Source organism: Drosophila gunungcola, chromosome 3R (genome assembly GCF_025200985.1).
Source record: "Drosophila gunungcola strain Sukarami chromosome 3R, Dgunungcola_SK_2, whole genome shotgun sequence".
Taxonomy (NCBI): domain Eukaryota; kingdom Metazoa; phylum Arthropoda; class Insecta; order Diptera; family Drosophilidae; genus Drosophila; species Drosophila gunungcola.
The window spans coordinates 19,385,156-19,406,332 of NC_069139.1; the positions used below are offsets into that span (position 1 = coordinate 19,385,156).

Genomic DNA, 21,177 nt, shown 5'->3' on the forward strand with positions numbered 1-21,177 from the left:
ATGTTCCTCCATCCAAGCACTTTCACTGTGAGCCCCAAATCCAAACCAAAACCCAAACCAAAAACAAAAACAAATCCCGAAAACAAGCAAATTGTGCAACTTGTGGCCAACGGTAAAAACAAATTGTTAAAATTAAAAATGAAAAAAATACCCGTCATAATTTTTGAAGTGTCATAAAAATATCTCCATAAACAGACGCAACTATTAAATTGGCTCATTAATCAATTTAGTCACAGAGCAACAATAAAAAGGAGCACACACAACACACAAACACGCGACACTTGAACATAGTAAACTATAATTTTTAATGTTGCTAAATTTTATGCTAATTTGCCATTTCTGGCGTTCCATAATTAGGCCCGCTCCGCAGACGGGGGGTCGTATTCGTTTTCGTTTTCGATCTCCGATTGCGTTTGGGCCTGGCCAACAATCGCTGCCATTTGTTCGGACGGCTTTAAAAACCTATAAAACTTTTGGCACAAATCAATTAAAAAGCGACGTAAGTTTCCATTAGTACGCTGGCTTAGTGTTCCCAATGAGAATGCCACCCACTGTGGTGATTAAAATGCGACGATGCTTTGCATATTGAATGCGATGATGTCTTCTGACATACTTGGAGCCCATTTGTCGCGTATTACCAAATGTTTGACAACATCAATTTATACGCGGTGTGGGCGGCAGAAAACCCACCTTAATATTCGATTTTCACCTGCTGACCCACAAGGGCCAAGGGCCATAAAAAAGGAAATTGAAAAAAGAGAACATTTTTAAAGAGAAATAAATTCAAACATAAATAAAAATATCCTTGTTTTTATTCTTTTGTAAATACAAATAATTTTAAGAATAATTATAAAAAGGTTATTTTAGCATTAATGTTTCAACATTAATAAAAGGTAATTTCATTTATATAATAATAAATTTTAGTCTTTAACATCGCAAATTAAAAGTTTTTTAAAATATATATATTTATTTAAAGTTTTCTATACCAGAACAATATATCAAATCAAATTCAGCTTTCTAACAATGGGTTAAGCGATTAATTTTCTCTGTAACAGTAAGTCAAATTGTAACCACAGTCAAGGACACTCAAGGGGTGGCTGAGAATGACTGGGGAGGGCCGATTGTAATCAACCACTTCATCAAAAACAAATAATAACATGTGCTTACTGAATGCCCAAGAAGGGTCCTCATAAAAGGTTCCGAAAAACAGGGGTTGATTGGCCTATCATAATCGTTTTAATAGAGAGTGAACACTAGTCAAACAAAAGGTTAGGGTTTCAATGATGGCACTCCCATAAAAGAATGGAGAACTGAAGTTGGACCCAACCCTGTTTTGTTTTCCAGTGTAACTTTCATTTGATCAATCAGTCATCGATTAACCAACGAAACCAATCCCCCATCCCGTCCCAATTTCAGAATCCCATCGACTTTCGGGTGTTAACGATGAGGCAATTTGATTTTAACGGAGCTGCCAATACTGAACCCCTCCCCTCTTCACACCCATCACTTCTATATCGCGCTGCCGAAAAAAATTAATTGCTGGTTGTGCTAAAGTTTGATTGATGCACTTGGTTTGGCAAGGGAATAAATAACATTTCTGACACTTGGGAATTTTAATTAGAATGCCTTTGTTTCGGACCTCGAACTGCGGACCAGCCCAGACTGGCTGGCTGATGAAGTCGTTTCGATAAAATGCAAAAATTTTGCACCACCCCTCGCCATTTCCTTCGGCTCACCGCCATTACATTTCCCTTATGTGTCTTGCCTTTTGCTTGCTTTTTTTGGGCCAAAAACGATAGTGCTGTCGGTTTTTCTAAGAGTTCTTACCTTTATTTATATTGAAGTTAAAAATTAAAAGTTTATCAAAAACCCAAAAATTGGGTAGCAGAATATGCAGTTTCTCAAAACCAAAAAAATTAAAAAAAATTTAAACACCTATTTAATTTTAAATGATTATGTCACTGAGAAAAAAAAACTGATGTTGTGTAACTTTTAAGTAGTATGCCAGCTAATTCTACAAATTTTCAAAAATCTTTTCTGTATATTTTACAATAAAAAAGGCAGCCAAATTCTAATTTCAATTGGTTTTTAAAGTTTTTTTTTTTTAATTTTTCCTATTTTTCCTGAACGCTAAACATATTTCAACATCAACGTTTGAAACTAGAATTTAGACACTTAATTTTAAAATAAAAGGTAAAGAAGTTTAAGCTTAAATACTTTGTTAAACTTTATAAATAATGATTCTCAAATGGTAGTAATTTAATCAAATTTGTGCTTTAAATTTAATATTAATAAAGCCGATCTTTGAAAGCCAATTCAGTTTTTTTTTGCCAATTTCAATAAAGCCAGATTAACCCTATAGTAAAAGCTAAGCCGACAGCACCGATATGCGAATTGTTTGCCAATTAGCGCCCACTGGCACACAGTGGACTCACGATTTCTGAGCGGCTGATAAATTAGCGAAATTTTAATTTGATTTCCTTCACAAATTTCCGCCGAACTGGGCATGGACTGGCCAACTGGGTGTCGGAGTGTCTGGCCAAGTGGACACAGAAGCAGCGTCAGCGGCAGCGGCAGCAAATAAACTAAGTGAATTTATGGCCCCGGGGCAGGAATGAGCACACGTGTGCGACATGCCCACACATTGACACCTACCAATAAGCAACTAGCAACTACATAGCAACTACCGACCATCCATCCAATAGCCGACTAAACCACACTCCACTCCAATAGGGCTGCAGGTCCCTTGGCGCGTTTTGGATCAGATCGACTCGGTTTGGTTGGGTTTCTGTTTTGTTTATGCTGGGCAGGCACAAACGAGCTGACAATGCCCCATGTCATGGTGACCGTACGTGCGGCCAAACAAATTACAGGGAAATTGCGTCACCTGCAGGAATTTCCACTCAGCATTGTCGAATGGCATCAGAAATCGTTGGACATGTTGTAACATTAATTTGACATTTTACGGCCCAGGACAGGGATAGTCGGGAATGAGCTAGTAGTTATCCATCCATATGCATACCGATCCGACGACTCCTTAACAATCTGGCCCCAAACCGCAGGGCGACACAGGACAACGAGAAAACCCCACGGCAGACAGCTGTCGAGCGGGCCAAGGATGCTGAAGCCACCGAGGGATCTTGCAGCATCATCTCCAAGACACTCGGAAAATTATTAGGTACTTTCTACGTCGGCTACGTAAAAAACTATCAAAGATACGTTTACTTTGTGTCAAGAATTCACGGTTTGACTTTGTTTGTTCAAGGCATTCAAGTTACATTTGTACAAGTTTGTGTTAAAATAATGAGATCTTCAAAAGAACACAATGGAATAAGTTCTATTGACTCCACAATTTTAGGGGAGTATCACTCGATAATTGCAATGGCAGAACAACAAACTTAGCAAACTTTTAAAATATTTTCCTGATACAAGTATCTACTTCATACCCAAAAGATATATTTTTCCAGTGTATCTCGGATGCTTAGGATGCAGCTCCTGGCGTTTGCTCTGGCAGCTGCTGCAATCTGTTGGAGGAGTGCAAAAAGCATTGCTGACTTTAAAACAAATTGATGCGGTCGGTAAACCTCATTGCCGGCTTAGTGAATCTGATTTGCGGTCATCGTTAACCCAGATACAGATTCCCGTAGTCGGTTTTACAGATGCCCGGCTGCTGCGATTAATTTGCTGCGGCGGCGATAATTTGTTAATCGAAGCATCCTCATCGCAGCTTGTACTCCGGTAAGTCTCCTGTTCCTCCTCCACCTCCTCCTCTTCCTCCTCCAGTTGGCAGCATTGTCCAATTAAATCGGCCGAAAGTAGGGTGGGAATTTTGGTTGTTGCGTCTGCTTGCCAGCTAGTTGGTTTAACGGCCGGCAGTCTTTTACGACGGCATTTAGCTAAACTATCCAGTGAACTCCTCTGGGGAGGCCTATCCCGGGGGTGGCTGGGTTGATGGCCATGGGTTGCCCCTGCTGATGGTGCAGCATTTAATGCGGAAACGTGCCCCAAGTCGGGCTTCGATTAGCGACCGGCCTGGATGATGTGTGGAGGTCAGCAGTAGAGGATCACGCATCAGCCATTATGGACAGAGGCACGCCCGCGACTCCTTAATGGCCCGCCCTAAGTCCTAAAAAGCGAGTGCTTTAATTTCGATTGCTTCGATTTAATAATGCCTCACAATGATAAATTACAAAAAATTGTATAAATTTAAAGACAAACAAAAATTGTAGTTCTTTTCTTAAGATTCTACGTGTACATTTTGATGTTCTTTAGGTATTGAAAATGTAAGAATCAAACATTACAAAGATTATTGAATTTTTTTATTTTAGTAGCCAAAATAATGTCATGAAATGATATAGTTGTTGTGCTTTTATAATCGGTCCATCCAACCTTTTTAAATTGAACATAATATTTTATGTATACATAATGAAGCAGTTTCTAAATTTCTTTGTTAGTACATTTCAAATGTACTTTATATTTAAGAGTTACTCTTTATGATAGATTTATAACAAACATAAGTATTAAGGTACATTTTAGTTTTCTATATAAAGATTTCGTTAACCTTATCCTATTCATTACATAACAGTTTCAAAGAATTTGAACATAACATCCCAAATAAATTCGATTAATAGTTTTCTAGAGCGTTCATAATTGCCTTAATACATTTAATGAATAAACATAATAGAGATTCGTTTTAAAATATTAATATACCAAGTGGTAAACAAAAATCACTTTTTCATTCGATTCGAACCCTTTTTTAGCCAAAGACCATGGTTTTTTAAAGTAAATTCAATAGGGACGACGTCGACAGGACAAATTTAGCGGCTGGTCCATAAAATATTGCAGCTCCTCCAAGTGCTGCTTCTCTGAATCCCGAACCTGTTCCCTGCGAGCTTGGTTTTCCACATCCCTTAGCATCTTCATTAACTCCTGCACTTCTTCTTCCAGCCTTTCCTGCATCTGCAGCTGGACATTGAAGTCCAGTCCGTCAGAGCTCAGACTATCCAACTGTGGCATTGAGTTTTGCATTTGGGAATCTGGCTTCCCGAACGCAATCTTTGGGATTTGAGCCTCTGAATCCTGCTTCTCGAGCTGCGCCTTTGTGTGCATCTCCTTTGCATCCGGTTCCTCTAAATCAGGCATCGAGGGTTGCACCATCGGACGATCCTGCTGCCTCTTAGAGTTTTCCACCTCTGGTTCTAGCTCCTCCAGTTGATGATTGGTGTCCAGTTTCTTTGAATTTAGAGCAGTTAACCGAGTCATCTCACAGTTCAGCCCATCAGAACCCTGCTTAAAGGCAAGCCTCTCTAAATTTTGCTGTTTCACTTGGGTCTTTGAGTTGAACCCCTCCGAATGCAGTTCCTCCAACTGATCGCGAGAGTTCTGCTCCTCCAGTTGATCCATTGAGACCTGCTCTTCGGGATGCTGTTCCCTTGAGGGCTGCTCCTGATCCTCGTCGCCCACCATGTAGTCAATCCTTAGATCCTCGGCATTGACGCAGTCGCCTTCGTTCAAGGCCAACTGCTGGTAGAAGCCGAAGTCCTGCTCCGGATTTGCGAATGCCTGGCGGGCGTGGTGCATGGCGGCCCGGAACGAGGGATTGGAGGCGTGGCCCCCGGCTCGAACCACGCCCAATCGACGCACATGCCTCTCGAAGTCACAGATCTGGGTGCGCGGCACTTTGGCGTGGTTGCAGGTGCCGTAGAAGTACACGTTGTATGACGTGGAACTGACGCGATCAAGGATGCGGGCTGGCCAGGCACGATATCCTCGCACCTTGGCGAAAACGAAGTCGCCGATCGTGAATAGCGGCACTTTCGGACGATGGCGACCCATCTTTTGCTCTCTATTTTACTTATTTTGGAGGGAAAAAGTTTAAACAAGCCTTTATTTTCAAAGTTTGGAGGCCAAGAAGAAGAAGAGAGAGAATATCGTTTTTCTGGAATGTGTTTGGCGTTGCCAGACCACAAGATCACTGTCCGCCAAAATTAGTGAAAGTGTTGAACAACACCGTATTTTAACGCTTACTTGAAATATAACAGCGTATTGCAGTTTACAAACTATAAATTTAATTGCTAAGCTCTAAAAAACACGGGAGAAAATGTATAATTTTTATTACAAAAACTGTTAGGTTAAAAACGTTTTGTTTGAGACAAAATAATACAATTTTTTTATAGCTAAATATATTTTATATTCAAAAATGTAAAAGTTCTATAAAAAACGTTTATATACTGACAATTAGTTGAAATTTCAAATATGAGAAAGTAAAATTTCTTTTCAGATTTCAGTAAAAAAATATATATTTACTCTTCTAAAAATATTTCTATATTTTATAAGACTAGGTCAAAACAACTTGTGATCAGTATTCGTATACAAACAGACAAAACTACCATTCGAATGGCCAGTGAATTTGGGTCATTTGGGTGGGCGGGCAATGTTTCTGTAATGAGCAAACAACATTTGCATTAATGGTCATTTGCGTAGAAATTTGCACAACACGCTACCTGCACTCGGCTTTTTATTCTCCGCCTTTGTGCGTGTGCAGTTCTGTTTTAAATTTTCGCTCACGTTCGTCGTATTATGCGCAAATTGGCTTTTTAAATTGTCGACTTGTTTAAGCTAAACGCAGCTACACTTTATGGCCATGTTTCGTGCTGCATTTTAAGCCATGCGAAATACCACTAAGCCCTTCGCAATTGACGCGCCCCCTTTCGCTTAACTCAATTATAATTATTTTAATTTAGCGCACAAGCATGGTCTATAAAAATGGCAAAATTGCATTATTTACCAGGCGTAATTACAACAATATTTATATGCTAATGAGCCCGTCACATCGCGGCATTAATGCCACAACGATGGGAAATTAACAAGATCCGAGTTCTGGGAATTAAGTGTTTAAGTTTTTCCTGGCCAACCACATAATTCTATCGGGAGCATTCGAGGTCTGGTGCTGGCGAACTGTCACCTGCCTTCGCTCAGTGCTTAGAATTCAATTAGAAAATGCAATTTACGATCCGGACACGAGACCCACAACACTAATACGCGGCAGTCAGTCCACTCCCCACCGAATTTTCCTGCATTTTCCAGCGCATTAGGCCCAAAGGCTGAAGGCGGCACGGGGGCATAAGCTACGCATGTAATTTGTAAGTAATTTTTTCAACTATCATCGGCTCAGACAAACGACGGTCGCAGCGTCGACGGCTACGCACTTAATACACAGAGAAAATTGTTTCCCCTTACTGGACTTATATAATGTATTACATTTAGAACACAAGACATTTTTTATTGAGGACTTGCTTTAGAAATTCTTAATAAATCCCAAAAGCGACAATTTTAAAATTACTATTATCGTTTAATGTCATTAAAAAAAATTTTAGAAACAATTTTAAAACTTTATCTTGCTAAAATGCATAAACGATAACAAATTGTGTTTTATTCAAAGCTAATTATTTATTTAATCACTTAAATTAAAAAAAAAAATAAGACTTTTGTTTAGAGAAAATAATTGTAAATGATCTACAAGATTAAAATGGTTTTTCTTAGGCAATTTCATGTTCAGATTAAAGAAAACGTTATTAAAATAATGTTTGAGTTACAATTTTATAATACGTATTTTCTTAATATTACTTATTATTTTTTTCCTGTGCGTTTTTCCCGAAATGTATTACAAACACAGGCGAGCAGGAGGAGGAGGAAGTCAAGCTTAGAGGCACAAGCCAGAGCGTTAAGTTGGAAAAATGAAGTAACGAAAGCAGTGAATAGGATTGGGATTGGGAATGGCCATGGCCATGGCCAACGATAGGCAGGCATAAATTATGAATCATATGGACGCTTCCTTATGACACCGAAATGCCGAAGAAGCCAACTAGCCAAGTTTTTCAGTTCGAAAGAGCTGCAGTTGTGCTATGGGAAGTGCGGAGTGATTAAACAACCTCCGCTAACAAGTATTTATGCCGCTATCGCAAACTCAGTTTGTGCCATTTGATTTCTCTTCATTGACTGGAAATGGCCAGCATCAGCGAACTGGCCAGATTGTTTACCTTATGTTTAGCCAAATGCTAATTGAAATGTCTGCATTGTGGCCACGATTTCCCACCGCACTCGGCCGATTCATGGGTGTGCCCACTCTAAATGGCAACTGGGGACATGTAATCAAAACTGGGGAAATCGGGCAATGCCATCAGGTTCAGCTCATCAACTGGTTTTTGTGGAGGAAAGGCAATGGGGCTAATGAATGGCTTCGTCTGTTAATTGTGCTGCACAAGAACGAGTTAAACGGGATCACGGGAGGGCAATCAAAACCATTAAAACGATAAGCACATAAAAGTTAACTAGGAAATAAAATCACACCTATATTTTGAAAAGTGTGCAGCTAACAAAATGCATAACAGGTAACTTTAAAATTTTACGATTTAATTGTACATATTGAAATCATTAAAACAGTTTTCTTTTTTATTTTATGTTTTTTTTTCCTTTATTTTGAAATAACTTAAATTTATAATATATAAAATACGAACTTTAACATAAGGTAAGACAAAACGCGCACTATTCTTATTAATTAAATAATAAAAATAGGGGTTATTTATTTAAAATTGTTGTTCTGCTCATTAATTGCTTTAATTCTGTAACTTTTTATTGAAAGGCATTAAAATTCAGTATGCATATCTTACATTTAATTTAGTTATGAACCCCTTGACTGAAATTATTTTATTTTTTTATTGACCGAAACTTGTTTTCCTGATTGGAAAAACTTCACCTTCCAATTGGATTGCCAGGCACCGCTGAACAAAAGACTTAAGACACGAACTCGACCACCCGAAGCTCATTTCCTGCAACACTCGCACATCGATTGTTTGCATAATTCGCCAAGAGTCCGAGTCAATTAAGTGGCTCTCTAATTAAGTGATTAAAACGCACGCACAAACACCATAAAACATAACCACACACAGAACAGAGGAAAATTGTGAAAATATGCAAGTTCATAAAACAAAGCCGCACGCCTCAGCAGCTGGCAGTTGAGTCCACACCCGCAATTTGATTAACCAAAGGGGCTTTGCAGTTTTCCAGGAACAAACACGCTTTCGCATTTTAATGCGCCACAAATGAGGCGGCGAGGCGAACCAGGCCATATGGATAAATGTGAATGTGAATGTGAATGTGGCACCGGCAGTTTGGGGTGTGAGTTAAGTGGATGGATATGGATATGGATACACGCACACACACCTGCTTGTTTCTAGCTAATAAATGTTTTTTTAATGAATAAATCACTCAGCGATAAACATCTGCTTAATAACGTTCATTTAAAGAAGCGAAAACAAAACACACAACCGACAACGGCGCAAAGAAAGCCAAGCTGAGCGGAAAACAATACAAAAACCATCACCAATGAGTTGGCGTTGATTCCAGACATTTAACTCTTTGAGCCCAATAGAGAAACTTTGAATGATTGCGCCCAGCAACGCAATATTTACCTTCTCGAAAGAGAAATTTCAGAAATAGGATCCCCTTCAATGCATCTCTAACTTATTACCAACATGTTAACACATCCAAATAATGCACCTGCTGAATATCAAATAAATTATCTCTGTTTCTCAAAAGAAAGGGGGTTTATTGAGATTATTAAAAATCCAATGGAAAAAAACAAAACAGACACAATTTATAATTTGTAGTATTGATTCCATTAAAAATATAGTACGGTAGAATAATTATTAATATTATTATTTTTAAAAACTTCTATGGATTGGCATGAAAAATTTACCTTGTTCAAAGTTTCACAACTTTTGAGTGTTTAATATAAAAATTTGTACTGCAGACGTAACTCAATATAATAAAATTTAAAATTGTTTTCCAATATGAATTCTTGTTACGGATAAAAAATAGTTTGCATTAAATTGATTATTGTTATTTTGTGGAGTTTATAGACCTCACCATTATTCTTTATCTTGTTGTGATTGTTTTTTTCTGTACTCTGTTAGTTATTTAATTATTTTAAAATAGGGTATTTTAATTTGGTCTTACTAATACATTTCCCTGTGCTGTGCACACCCATGGCCTTGTCTGCTGGCTGTCTGCAAGTGCCACAGAATTTATTTCGTACGTCTTCTTCATGTCCGTGTCCAACTTGATGGCGAGCACAGCTGACACATGCGAATAGCTCCGCTCCGATATGAAAATTAATAATTCCGTGGTAGTTTTGGTATGCCGGGCACACTCAGACGGACTTGCTACCTGGGAAACGTGTTCTCAGAGTTGTCCAGTGGGGCAATCATCAATGTCTATTAAATGTTAAAATGTTGGAGGCCATTTGTGGGAGTTCGAGCAGGATGCGGATGACCCAAGAAAATTCCTCGACTCATCGCAGATGAAGCCGTCTCCGCCCCAATTCATTACTTGGCCCGCCCACTCGCCGGTTTAATCCCACTCCCACTCCCATTCCGCCCCGCGGGACATAAATCTACGCCTCCAAATCTACATATTAACGCCAGAGAAGGGGCCACTCAATGCCAGCGGACAGCGCCAACGATCACTTACTTTATGATCACTTGAAAACCAATCAAGCACAATAAATAATCGCTCTGCGGCAGGGACAAGCTGCGATATTGAAAATCGCGCACCCAGATGGGCAGCCAAACTGCAGGACTGCGACTCGTACACATTAAATTATATTCACACTTTGGCCCCCAGAAAATGAAATGGTTTTAAATACGAAGGAAAGCCAAACAAGACGGAGATCGCATTGGAGATCAGCAAACAGCACCAGAGCAGAACGCACTCAAAAAAAATGGAAGTTGCCCCTAGCATAAATAATATAACAATTTCTCAAAATAATATAACAATTTTACTTGAAGTGTCTGGAAGAGTGAAGTAAATAAAAAGTAATTTGAACCTTTCCGGATTTATCAAACTTTCATATTACAAATTAAAATATCTCAAAATACACATTCAGCATAAGACCCAATACGTATTTATTATATATCTTTAACAAAAATTGTTTAACAAGTTAAAAAATATGGAAAAAAGTTAAGTTCAGTCTTAGCACATTTTTTTATGAAACTGTTATATGATTAAGCGTGAAAATACCTTTGAATTCTTAAAGATTTTGATAATAATAATTATTTGAATAATGCTTCTGCGATATTTAAATATTTTGGTAAATATAGATAATATATATTCACAGTGGAGAAGGCAGGATGCGTTATGGGCAGACAGTTGGACACATGGACATGGAAAGAGGTGGGACTGGGTATGGAGAAGAGTCTTGGGCATAAGACCTGGGACTGAAACGATCTCTCCCTGCGCCAGGCTCCGTTTTTGTTTCTGTTTCTGTTTCTGCTTCTTTTTCTGTTCCTGCCCCATGACTCCGACTGTGGCTCGCTTATCATCATAACAATAATGTTAAAGTGGCAAAATGGCAAACTATGCGCAAAATGCATAAAATTTATAGCCAACTGGATCTGGCAATGGCAAAACAGATTTGTATTTCTTATTGTATCTGTATCTGTTATTATTGGCCCATGTTTTTTTGTGCATTTCACGCTTCCGCTCTTGTATGGATGTGGATGGCTGGTCAAAAGTTGGGCCCAAAACGAACACGATCACAATGGGACACATGCGGTGGCAGTTTCTGTTGAGCTGGCCATTGGATCAGCGGATCGGCTTCTGTGGGGGATTATTGCAACCAAAAGTGGGGATACATATTTGAGGGCCTTAAGGTTAAAGGTCCTGTAAAGTCTTGCCGATTCAGAATTGTTGCGGAAGCAATACAAAGAAAAATATTTTAATTCTTATAGCAACCATTTAATAATATTACAATAATTTACAAAAAAAAAAAACGAAACAAAAAGGTTATTTCAAAACCTATAATTGTTTTATAGCATTAAAGTTGTGCAAAGACTTTGAAATAACCAACAATTTGTTGAGGCCTTACTAAATTTATTTTTACATTTTAGATTTCTAACCTTTCTTAATTTTTATTATTTATATATTTAAATGTATATTATTAAAACAATTATTAATAATGTTTATAGCAATAATTATAATTGACAAACTGATCAATTTCGCAGTGATTGTAGTGCAGTTTAAAATGTTATCACTCTAAACTACTTTTTCCAGTGTTAATGGTAATTTAAGTTTGTGAGTTCATTTAAATTTGTGCTTATATATTTACTCTACGTTTTCCAAGTTTGACAGTAAGTTATATTTGTTATTTAATTTAAATTTATATTTATTTATTTTAACCAGATTATTTTCTGCTGATTAATTTAATCTTGCAATTTTTGCTTTTCCAACCGCTTTCACAATTATTTTGTTTAATGGCTTTCCGCTGATTAATGCCAGTTCAAAAACTCTCGCATAGATCTAAATTTGGCCGCGGGATATGGTGTATAATTGGTCATCTAAGTGCCACTCCCTTCGCATGCTTCGTGAAATGTAAACAATTAACTGGCAAATGCAAATATGAATGAAATTTTCCCCCACAAGCCAATTACTCAAGACCCGAATCGTGTGGAAAACGAGGAAGTAAGCGCTGCCAATGAGCGTAAAAAGGCAAACACCTTGAAGCGCATAAATTAAACTGCATCGACAGCTCGGAAAATCTCGGGGAGTGGAAGAGTGGAAAATCATTGGGATCCAATCCAGTTTTTGCTGCAGGCTGCTGCCTGGCAAATGGAAGATGGCCAAAAGAAGCGGCTAGAAGACAGTGGATGGCCAGAATTTGCGGATGAGTGGGCGCTGGCAATTGAGCCAATTGAAAGCCCACAACGCGTATACGCCCCGTTGCACTTGACTCGCCACAACGATGGCTTAATAAATATTAAAGAGTTTTGTTTTTACCCACACCACCCCCGTATTAAATCGAATAAGCCACTAGACTAACTAATGAAGCGCACACGCATAACTTAGGACCAGCCATTCGACATTTGTCGGGCTTGTTGTGGCATCTCGCATTAATAAAACATCCAAAATAATCAAGCCAACAACGGACAAAAGAGCCAACTAATTTTTGGAAGCGTCCAAACTCGTTTTTAACACCTCAGGGGTGGAGCCTCGATTGGTGCGATGGAGACGGAGCATCTGGTGGGAGGGAGAGGGACTGAGTTGGAGCCATCACAGAAATCAAGTCACAATGAAATGTAAATATTCTCGTGTTTTGGAGAGCGTCGAACATTTCGATTTGGCGATTAATTAAACACTCATTAAGAATTTGTTCAACTCGGGCGATTAATTAAAAGGCTGTTAAATGTGAAAAGGGCAATAACAAAGCAACCGGCGATTTAAACAATTTAAATAATGTCCATCAAAAGACTCCAGGCACAAACCTGCCATCAAAATAATGGAAATATTTTGATTTTGCGCCGATTTAATTTGCATACTTGTTGATTAAACATAGTGAAGTCTTAATTTTTACCTTTTAAAATATTAATGCATTTTTATACAAATATTTAAATTATACTTTAATATTGATAACTGTATTAAGATAGGAATATCAGTACAAGCGTTTGGTTTCAATACAATTCTTATTTCAAATAAAAAAAATGTTTATTAAAAAAATCCAATTCTAATCATTTTTCTTTATTCAATCTGAGTAAGCACACAATGGGTAAATAAAAAAATTTATATTTTTTGTTTTTATATAGTATAGTAATATTTATTTTCAGACCGAACTGTGTTCAACTGGGCAGTATGTTACGGATGTTCCGGACTGTACGATGAGGGGTATGACAAATGCTTTCGCTGGAGCTGTTGAAAAATGCCCACAAGTTCGGGGGCTGTTTGAGAAATCGTTTGGCCAAAGATCACGCAACGACCAAATTGAAACGTCACCAGTCACAGGCGGCCGCCAGATTGTTATTGTTGGCCGACTGGTGCTGTTTCTCCATGAATATTAACACATTAAAATGGTAAACGTGGTTGAGTGAAAAATTAACCCAAAGCAGCCGAAATGTGGCTGCGGCTGCAGCGTAAATTATGCAAAGTCATCAAGTCAACGTTATCCAAACATCAATGGCCTGCGAGGCCTGGGAAAAAATTAGCATAAGCCAAGCGGTTCGACGGAATGAAGAGGAGCTCCTGCCCGAGGGCCAACAGGCGGAAGGGACGATTCGCACACTCCGCAAAAAATTGGGTTTAAAAACTTAAAGAATCTTTAAAATTAACGACATGTACGATAATAAATAAAGAAAATTGATAGTGATAATAACTTACAGAAAAAAAGTAATATAAGTATATAAATGTTATTAAAAAGAAGGTCGCTATTTTCTCAACAAAATGGAAAACAAATAATGATATTGTATTTCATTTAAAATTAAAGAGTACTTTTATATTTAAAATTAAAAAAAATTGGTATGGTTACAAATATAATTAAACTCAGAATTTCAACTTTTGTGTATTTAAAATATTAAAATACTTCCTATATTTAAGATTAAATAAAATGTCATAATAAAATTTTGGCTCTACCTTTATTCCAATAAAATTCAAAAACGTTTTTGTCGTTTAAAAAACGAATCATTCTTAAAGATTTTGTGCAAGTGCAGGAAGCCAGAGTTAAGGAACAGGGAATGGCCCAGGCATGGCAGGAATGCCACATTGATGCAGTCACTTTGATAGCGCGACATTAGCAGCAATTTATATGCAAATGCAGCAGCGCAGGCAAAAGGAGAATGGGATGCAACGGCGACTTCCACAAACTGATTGATGGTCCCATTTTAAAAGATGCCAAAGTGCGTAAGCCACAATACAGGACTTGGAGGAGATTGGGAGCAGGAGTGGGCCATGTAGGCAGCATCATTAATGCGAATCATTAGCAGTGCTCGTTGATAAGATCGGGTGCAAATTATGCAGCGGTCGCAGCTGGAACAAAGCCCTCAAAATGCAATGAGCCCCTCCTTTCTGGCCATGATTCATGGCTGCTCAGAGGTCGCCAAAGGGGCGGTGAGTGCGTAATTTTTAATTGCCAATTAAAATTGTTCCAATAAAGATGTGAAAGCTGCTCCAAAAGCTAGAACTGGAAATCCTTCGACCGTAATTAGGAGGAGGATCTGAATTAAGCTCATTAAATGTTTGGTGAATAAGTCGTGCCTTAAAAAATAAAAGGAAATTAACAAGCTAATTTAAATTGGAAAGGCTTTAAGTGGTTTAATCGATTTGTTTTTACATCAATTTATGCACCTATTTAGTAAAGAGCTTCGGAGCAAAATCGTAAATTAACAAATGAACAATCTGAAGCATATTTTTATAAACTTTAAAACTGATTAAAAAGTGCTCATTTTTATAACCAGTTAGTAAATGTATGACTGCGTGAATCATTTATTTCATTTATCAGATTTATTTTGTTTTATTTAAATTACGCGCGCATACTGTTTGGTATTTTTGTGATACCAAACATTTGGACACCGGCAGTGTGACCAGCTGTCGGCTGATCCAAAATCCTCTCACTTTCCGCGGGGGCGTTTCGGTATTCTGGGTAAAAACGGAAAGCCCAAAAAATTCACAGCTGGGGAAAAAAGAAAAAGCCATAGAAGTGTGGAAATGAAACCCAAATAGGCCAAAAGTAGAAACCATCGGGATCAGGATGAGTGCTGACGGACAGGCCAATCTGCTGCGGGTGCTCATCAACTGTGCGGAGAAGGCGGCCAATATCGCCAGGACGTGTCGCTCCAACGAGGAACTCCTTGGGTTGCTGGTGCAGGAAAAGCAGGGATCGGAGGCCAACGAGCGGTTCGAACATGACTTCAAGACCCTGGCCGATGTCCTCATCCAGGAGACAATTAAGCACGAAGTGGGATCGTTCTTTCCGGCCATGCAGGATGCGATCCTGGGCGAGGAGTCTCCGAACTTCACCAACAAACTGGGCGAAAGTGTCACAATTGCAGTGGGATCGAGCGAGGAGGACACCGCCTCCAGTCTGCTGGCCGTGCTCAGTGGCCACGAAGGAGCTGCCAGTGCCTTGGCCAAAGAAGTCCATCGGGAGGTCAATTTCACCAGCGAAAAGCTGGGCGAGATCCCTCAACTACCGGACGATCTCGACCACGACAATCTGGGCATCTGGATCGATCCCATCGGTGCGTACTTGCTTAGACTACAGACTTTACAGGATATATGTGTCAATTTAATCGCACATCCTAAGTAATTAGAACTAGGATTTATCATTTGAGGCGTTTGAAATACTTTGTAATACGTTTCTTTGTAACATTTCTTTTAAATTTCACTTCAATTTCAATTTAACCTTATCAGTAACCAAACGTTCTCAAAAAAACCAATTGCGTTTTCAACTTATTTTCTATACCAACAGATTCTGTAACCATTACCATTTTTAACGACAAATAATTTTTTTATTCTTACCTTTTTGATTTCCCGTTTAGACGCCACTGCCGAGTACATTTCGGGCGACACCATGTTCACGGATTTTCCTGGCATCACATCTACCGGATTGGACTGTGTCACCGTGCTGATTGGCGTCTACGAGCGGGACACTGGAGTGCCGGTGATCGGCGTGGTGGCCCAGCCATTCGGAGAGAAGTTGGAGGAGAACGTGTACAGCTCCTCGATGTTCTGGGGTGTTTGTCTGCCCTCGTTGCAAGCCCACAATTGCCATTTCGAGGCACGAGACGAAAACCGTAGGTTGGGAATCTTCTCCAGCTCGGAGCAATCGGATATCCTTCAGCGCTTCCTCGATCTGGGCTATGAGTTTGCCTTCTCTGCGGGTGCGGGCCACAAGGCTTTAAAGGTTATTACCTACGAGGTGGATGTGTATCTGCTCAGCAAAGGATCCACCTTCAAGTGGGACACGTGTGCTCCTCAGGCCATCTTAAGAGCACTCGGCGGCGACGTCCTGGATTATACAGCCAGTGTTGCGGAGCAAAAAGCCGTACCTTTGAAGTACCTGATGGAGGATAATGCATTTGATCCTGAATGGAAAAGAAACGCAGGTGGTTTAATCTCAGTTCGCAATGTTAATGTTGTGGAGGAACTGCTCGCCAAACTGGCCGAGCAATAAATGTTGTTGTTATTGTTGTAATCTCATTATTGCTGTTGTAATTTACCCGATGTATGACTTTAAGAGTGAGTCGATTTGTTGAGAAAAAAAAATAGGGGTAAACACTAGTTCACTCATTTTTGTTTAAGTCTTAATCAATATTTAACGATTTTAATTTAAATCACTCACCAATGCTAGAAAACATTTTTATAGTAATGTACTAATAAACTAAAAGGTTCTACATAATTTATAAACATTTTCAAATTGTTTATCCCACACAAATCGACTCACTCTACTGTGCTTATATTTAAAAGATAGTTAAAAGATAAATGTTGTGGATTGTTAGAAAATGTGAAAGGATTATTAATGTTTTAAATGTTCTCCTTTGGAACCGGCTAGGACTCGCCTAAGAGGAAACTTGTACAAAAAATCGAATGATTATCAAAATCGTTTTCGAAAATACACCTTGGTGTACGCTTAAAACTATAAACATAAGAGGGAATGCGATCCAAGTTGTCAGTAACTAGAATTCAAATATTGCGTTGAACTAGGCAGTTGGTTTGTTCAGTATGTCCTGCAGATTTGGAATCGTTATAAGACGGGAATCGGGCTCAGGACCATCCTTAACGTCGCACTGAAACTTGCTCTTGTGAATAAGGAAAGACTCCAAAGCAGCGAAGTTCTTGGATTTATCAAAGCCTGAAATTCACATAAGATTAACAAGACCGTGGAAGACCAGGTTATAGGGGGTTAAATACCATCTATATAGCACTTGGTGGCATAGATGCCGTTCAGCAGATCCTGGGAAATCGGCTTAAGATTTTCCACGTCCACATATTCCCAGTTTCCAAAGTCGCAGAACAAGATCTTCGCCACATTGTCCTTGACCTCCTGGCAAACTCCGCGATACCAGCTTTTGTCCTCGCTAAACAGCGCCAAGCACAGTTCACCAACGCTACAAAATTAACAATTAAAATATGTTTTAATTTGTTAGCAAAAGCCTGTTCAGCTTTAACTTTAAGGTGATTCTTACTTTGGTACATAGCCTGGCACTGCATTGTGGTCGCACGCTCCTTGATTGGCTACCAAATTAAGAAAGGTCTGGTATTCCTCGGCCACCTTTACGTTCTGTAAGAAGCACGCAGTGATGTAGCCAGTTTCTGGCATTCCGCCAGCGTTTAACAGGATTATGTTGACTTTATATCCCAAGGGGACCAGATGTTTGGGCAAAGCGTTGAAAAAATAGCGCTCGAATGGCTTTTTTTGCGCGCTATCGGTTAGTTGCTTGTTGTCAACCGAACGCACAGGAGTCGGAGAATTCGGAGGGGAAGGCGGCAGGGGAGGCAGATCCTTAGGTGGCTCCAGTAAAAATGGATCCAAAGTTGCCGGAGTGGGAGCAGCTTTTGGCGGAGCCTCCTTAGCTTTTTCCGGCGCCGGTGTAAACATAAGTGGCAACATGCGGCTTACCAGGGAGCGCTGATCGCCGGAACTGGACAGCAGATCCACAATTGAAGTACTTGAATCTTCTCTTTCCAGTTTCAGAATTTCCTCCTGGGCGCTGAGAGTGTGTAGTAGGTTGATGGCCGCATTGTTGGGTGGCACAGCAGCATCCGGAATATTGCAGACAGTTTTTAACTGAACGCGCAACAGGCTGACGGGCAGATTATCCAGGAAGCGACAGGATTTACGCAACGCTGACAAATCCAACTGGTGGTGGGCACCAGTGTCAACGTTCTGTACATTATACTTCCCGTCTGCAACACTCAATACCTGCAAGGATCAAATGGTTTAATATTTAACTTTGCTATAGATCAATTGTCCACTGACCTCGCCTCGGAAGTGTCCTGTCATCTTGGAAGCAACCAGTACAATGCAACCTATGGAAACGTCACTAGAATCTCCAAAAGCGACGCACTTCGACTCCAGACGCTTGAAGAGGCCTGCATACTGCTTGCTATTCGGGGAGCTAATGTAAACCTCCTTGTAGCTGACGACATGGGTGATGATCACTGAGGCATCTTTCTCGATGGGATCTCTCCAAATCTTATGGCCCAAATCGGAAATCTGTCCCAAAAACGTGCTCAGACGGGCCATACAAATCTGCTCACCCCTGGCAAGCAAGGCTGCATTGGCGGCTCTCAACTTTTCCTTGGGTGGCGGGTTATCCAACTTGAATTTGACCGTGAGATCAGTGCCACACGACTCAAGCTCCTTTGGTATAGAGTCCTTTAGCTGAGCGGCAAGGACGCGGATGGGCAAGCCAAGTAGCTCGCTGGGAATCCGGGTCAGCTCGCTGGTTACAGAAATTCGCCCTTCATCCATTTCGTAAACCAAGAAAGTGGGCGGGGGCCCTACGATACGGTCCAGAAGGAAGGCACGACGAAAGCCATCACTGGTGCGAGCGGACACAAAGATGGTGCATTTCTCCTCGGGAAAGGGTCCCGTGAACGGTTGCCCCGGCTTTCCGGCCAAACTGGCATTCAAGTCATTGTTTATGTGTTCCATCACGTTTATCTGGAGGAGAGCCAACTGCGACTCGTTGGCCGTTGGGTTCTGCCCAAACACCCGGAGTACCTTAACCTCCGGATTCAGCTGCAGCATTTCCATGGGCAAACTGAGTGGTATGGTCATCTTGGGCTTGAGGTGGACATGATAAACGCCATCGTGGTTTCGCGTTCCCAGCAAACGGAGCGTTAGGTTCTTATTAACCTGAACTCCAGTGTTGGTGGGCAATTTCGCACGGAAAGCGAAAGCCTTGTACTCGGCCATCTTGGGGATAACGTCATAGATATCTCGAAAAGGAGTGACCACGACAGCTCCATAGTCGATCAGACGAATGTCAGCCTCTTCTTTTTGAGCCCTGACAGTCAGGACCTGACCGCGGTGGATCTTGCTGTGCACATTGATGGCCACCAACGTATTCTCCTTGACGTTTTGCGAACGAATCAGCTTCTGGCTAAGCATGCAGCGCTTCATGTTATCCGTCAGACGCTCCATGCTCTCCACATTGGCCACATGCACCACCCAGATGGGACCTTCCTTCTCCATGAACGTCACACGGCACTCGAAGAACTCCTCGCCCTTTGGCAATAAGTGTTCGCGCCAATTGTCAGAGAGTTTGAGTTCCTCCTTTTTCGACACGACTGCAGTCGGTTCCACAGTGGTTGTTGGTGTTGACGTTGTACTTTCGATCATAACTTGAGTCTTTGGCGGAGTTTCACCCAGCGAAAGTTTAGATGCATCCATCTCTACGGTCTTGGTAGAGATAGGTTTTGACGGCTGCTGAATTGGCCTGTAGGCCACCAAAGGACTGGAATATCATTTATTTGTAATATTACCAAGAGAAACGTAAGATGTAAGCCTAAGTCTAACGGCCCTCACAGAATTTCTTTAAAAAAAAAAAGCTAACACCTACGGTATTAAATTTATTTTATGTCATTTGATGACTAAGCAAGTTTTAAAAAATTTGAGTTTTGCCGTATATTATCATTATTCTGGTGAACGCGAGTATAATTTGTTGCGTATCAGTTCATGAACTGATTTTTTACGCATTTACTCACGGCATGATGATGCAGAAGTACTTGTGCCTCTGCCAATCCAGCCGCTGGCATGCGTCCTGGCAATAGGGTTCTCCGCACCGCTGGCACATAAGCCCGGCCGGATTTCCACAAACGACGCACACCATTTGCATTTCGTCCGAATTAGTCGTTCCACGAATTCCCATTCACAAGATTCCAGAAATCGTCGAGATGATAACTCCAAAGACGCCACGCGGCAATAATTTAATAAAAGAACAGCGAAATGAAAGGAATGACACAGAAAATGGCGGGCTAACGGAACTTTTTTATAAGAAATTGCGTAGTGTGTAAAAGAACACCGAAATATAACCTTAACAAGCAGCTTAAACGTTTTTGAACTCTCAGTAATTGTTTACGTTGATTGAAGGGTATTTGAAACGAAACCGCGTTACACTTAATTAATTTACTTAAATTTTAAGCTCACAAACAACGCGCTTCTTAAAACGAAGAGAACAAGAAAGAGGAGACACACGTCAGCTTTTGTCAGTGAGACCGGCCATTTATCAAAAATCGATAGGTAGTTATGTTTTCCAACACTAGTAACAAAAAATTTGTAGCCAGATTTATTTAATTTTGTAGTCCCTTATACCTTGGCTAGTTAATGTTTTAAGCAGATTTTTAATT

At 40.1% G+C, this 21,177-nt stretch overlaps 4 protein-coding genes across 5 annotated transcripts; 2 read left to right on the forward strand and 2 right to left on the reverse strand.

Annotated features, from left to right (window-relative positions):
- Positions 1-2,834: 2,834 nt before the first annotated feature.
- LOC128266278 (uncharacterized) lies at positions 2,835-2,984 on the forward strand. Its single transcript, XM_053002684.1, is given in 1 exon segment — positions 2,835-2,984. A coding segment is annotated over 1 exon segment (150 nt).
- Positions 2,985-4,174: 1,190 nt separating this feature from the next.
- On the reverse strand, positions 4,175-5,925 carry LOC128266275 (hepatoma-derived growth factor-related protein 2). Its single transcript, XM_053002679.1, has one exon. It carries the CDS (start codon positions 5,833-5,835, stop codon positions 4,789-4,791), a length of 1,047 nt encoding a protein of 348 aa, XP_052858639.1. The 5' UTR covers positions 5,836-5,925; the 3' UTR covers positions 4,175-4,788.
- A 9,515-nt stretch (positions 5,926-15,440) lies between these two features.
- On the forward strand, positions 15,441-17,022 carry LOC128266272 (inositol polyphosphate 1-phosphatase). The gene is made up of 2 exons (XM_053002677.1): positions 15,441-16,061; positions 16,362-17,022. The coding sequence occupies exons 1-2, from the start codon at positions 15,572-15,574 to the stop codon at positions 16,994-16,996; spliced, it is 1,125 nt and encodes a 374-aa protein (XP_052858637.1). The 5' UTR covers positions 15,441-15,571; the 3' UTR covers positions 16,997-17,022.
- A 285-nt stretch (positions 17,023-17,307) lies between these two features.
- Positions 17,308-21,032, reverse strand: LOC128266263 (uncharacterized). 2 transcript variants are annotated; one of them, XM_053002660.1, is made up of 6 exons: positions 20,864-21,032; positions 20,536-20,805; positions 18,803-20,285; positions 18,009-18,745; positions 17,734-17,930; positions 17,308-17,674 (listed from the first exon to the last, which is right to left on the reverse strand). In XM_053002660.1, the coding sequence occupies exons 2-6, from the start codon at positions 20,697-20,699 to the stop codon at positions 17,523-17,525; spliced, it is 2,733 nt and encodes a 910-aa protein (XP_052858620.1). In that variant the 5' UTR covers positions 20,700-20,805; positions 20,864-21,032; the 3' UTR covers positions 17,308-17,522. The 2 variants fall into 2 exon arrangements, with proteins under 2 accessions (XP_052858620.1, XP_052858619.1); XM_053002659.1 differs by having other exon boundaries at positions 20,536-21,032.
- Between the last annotated feature and the right edge of the window lie 145 nt (positions 21,033-21,177).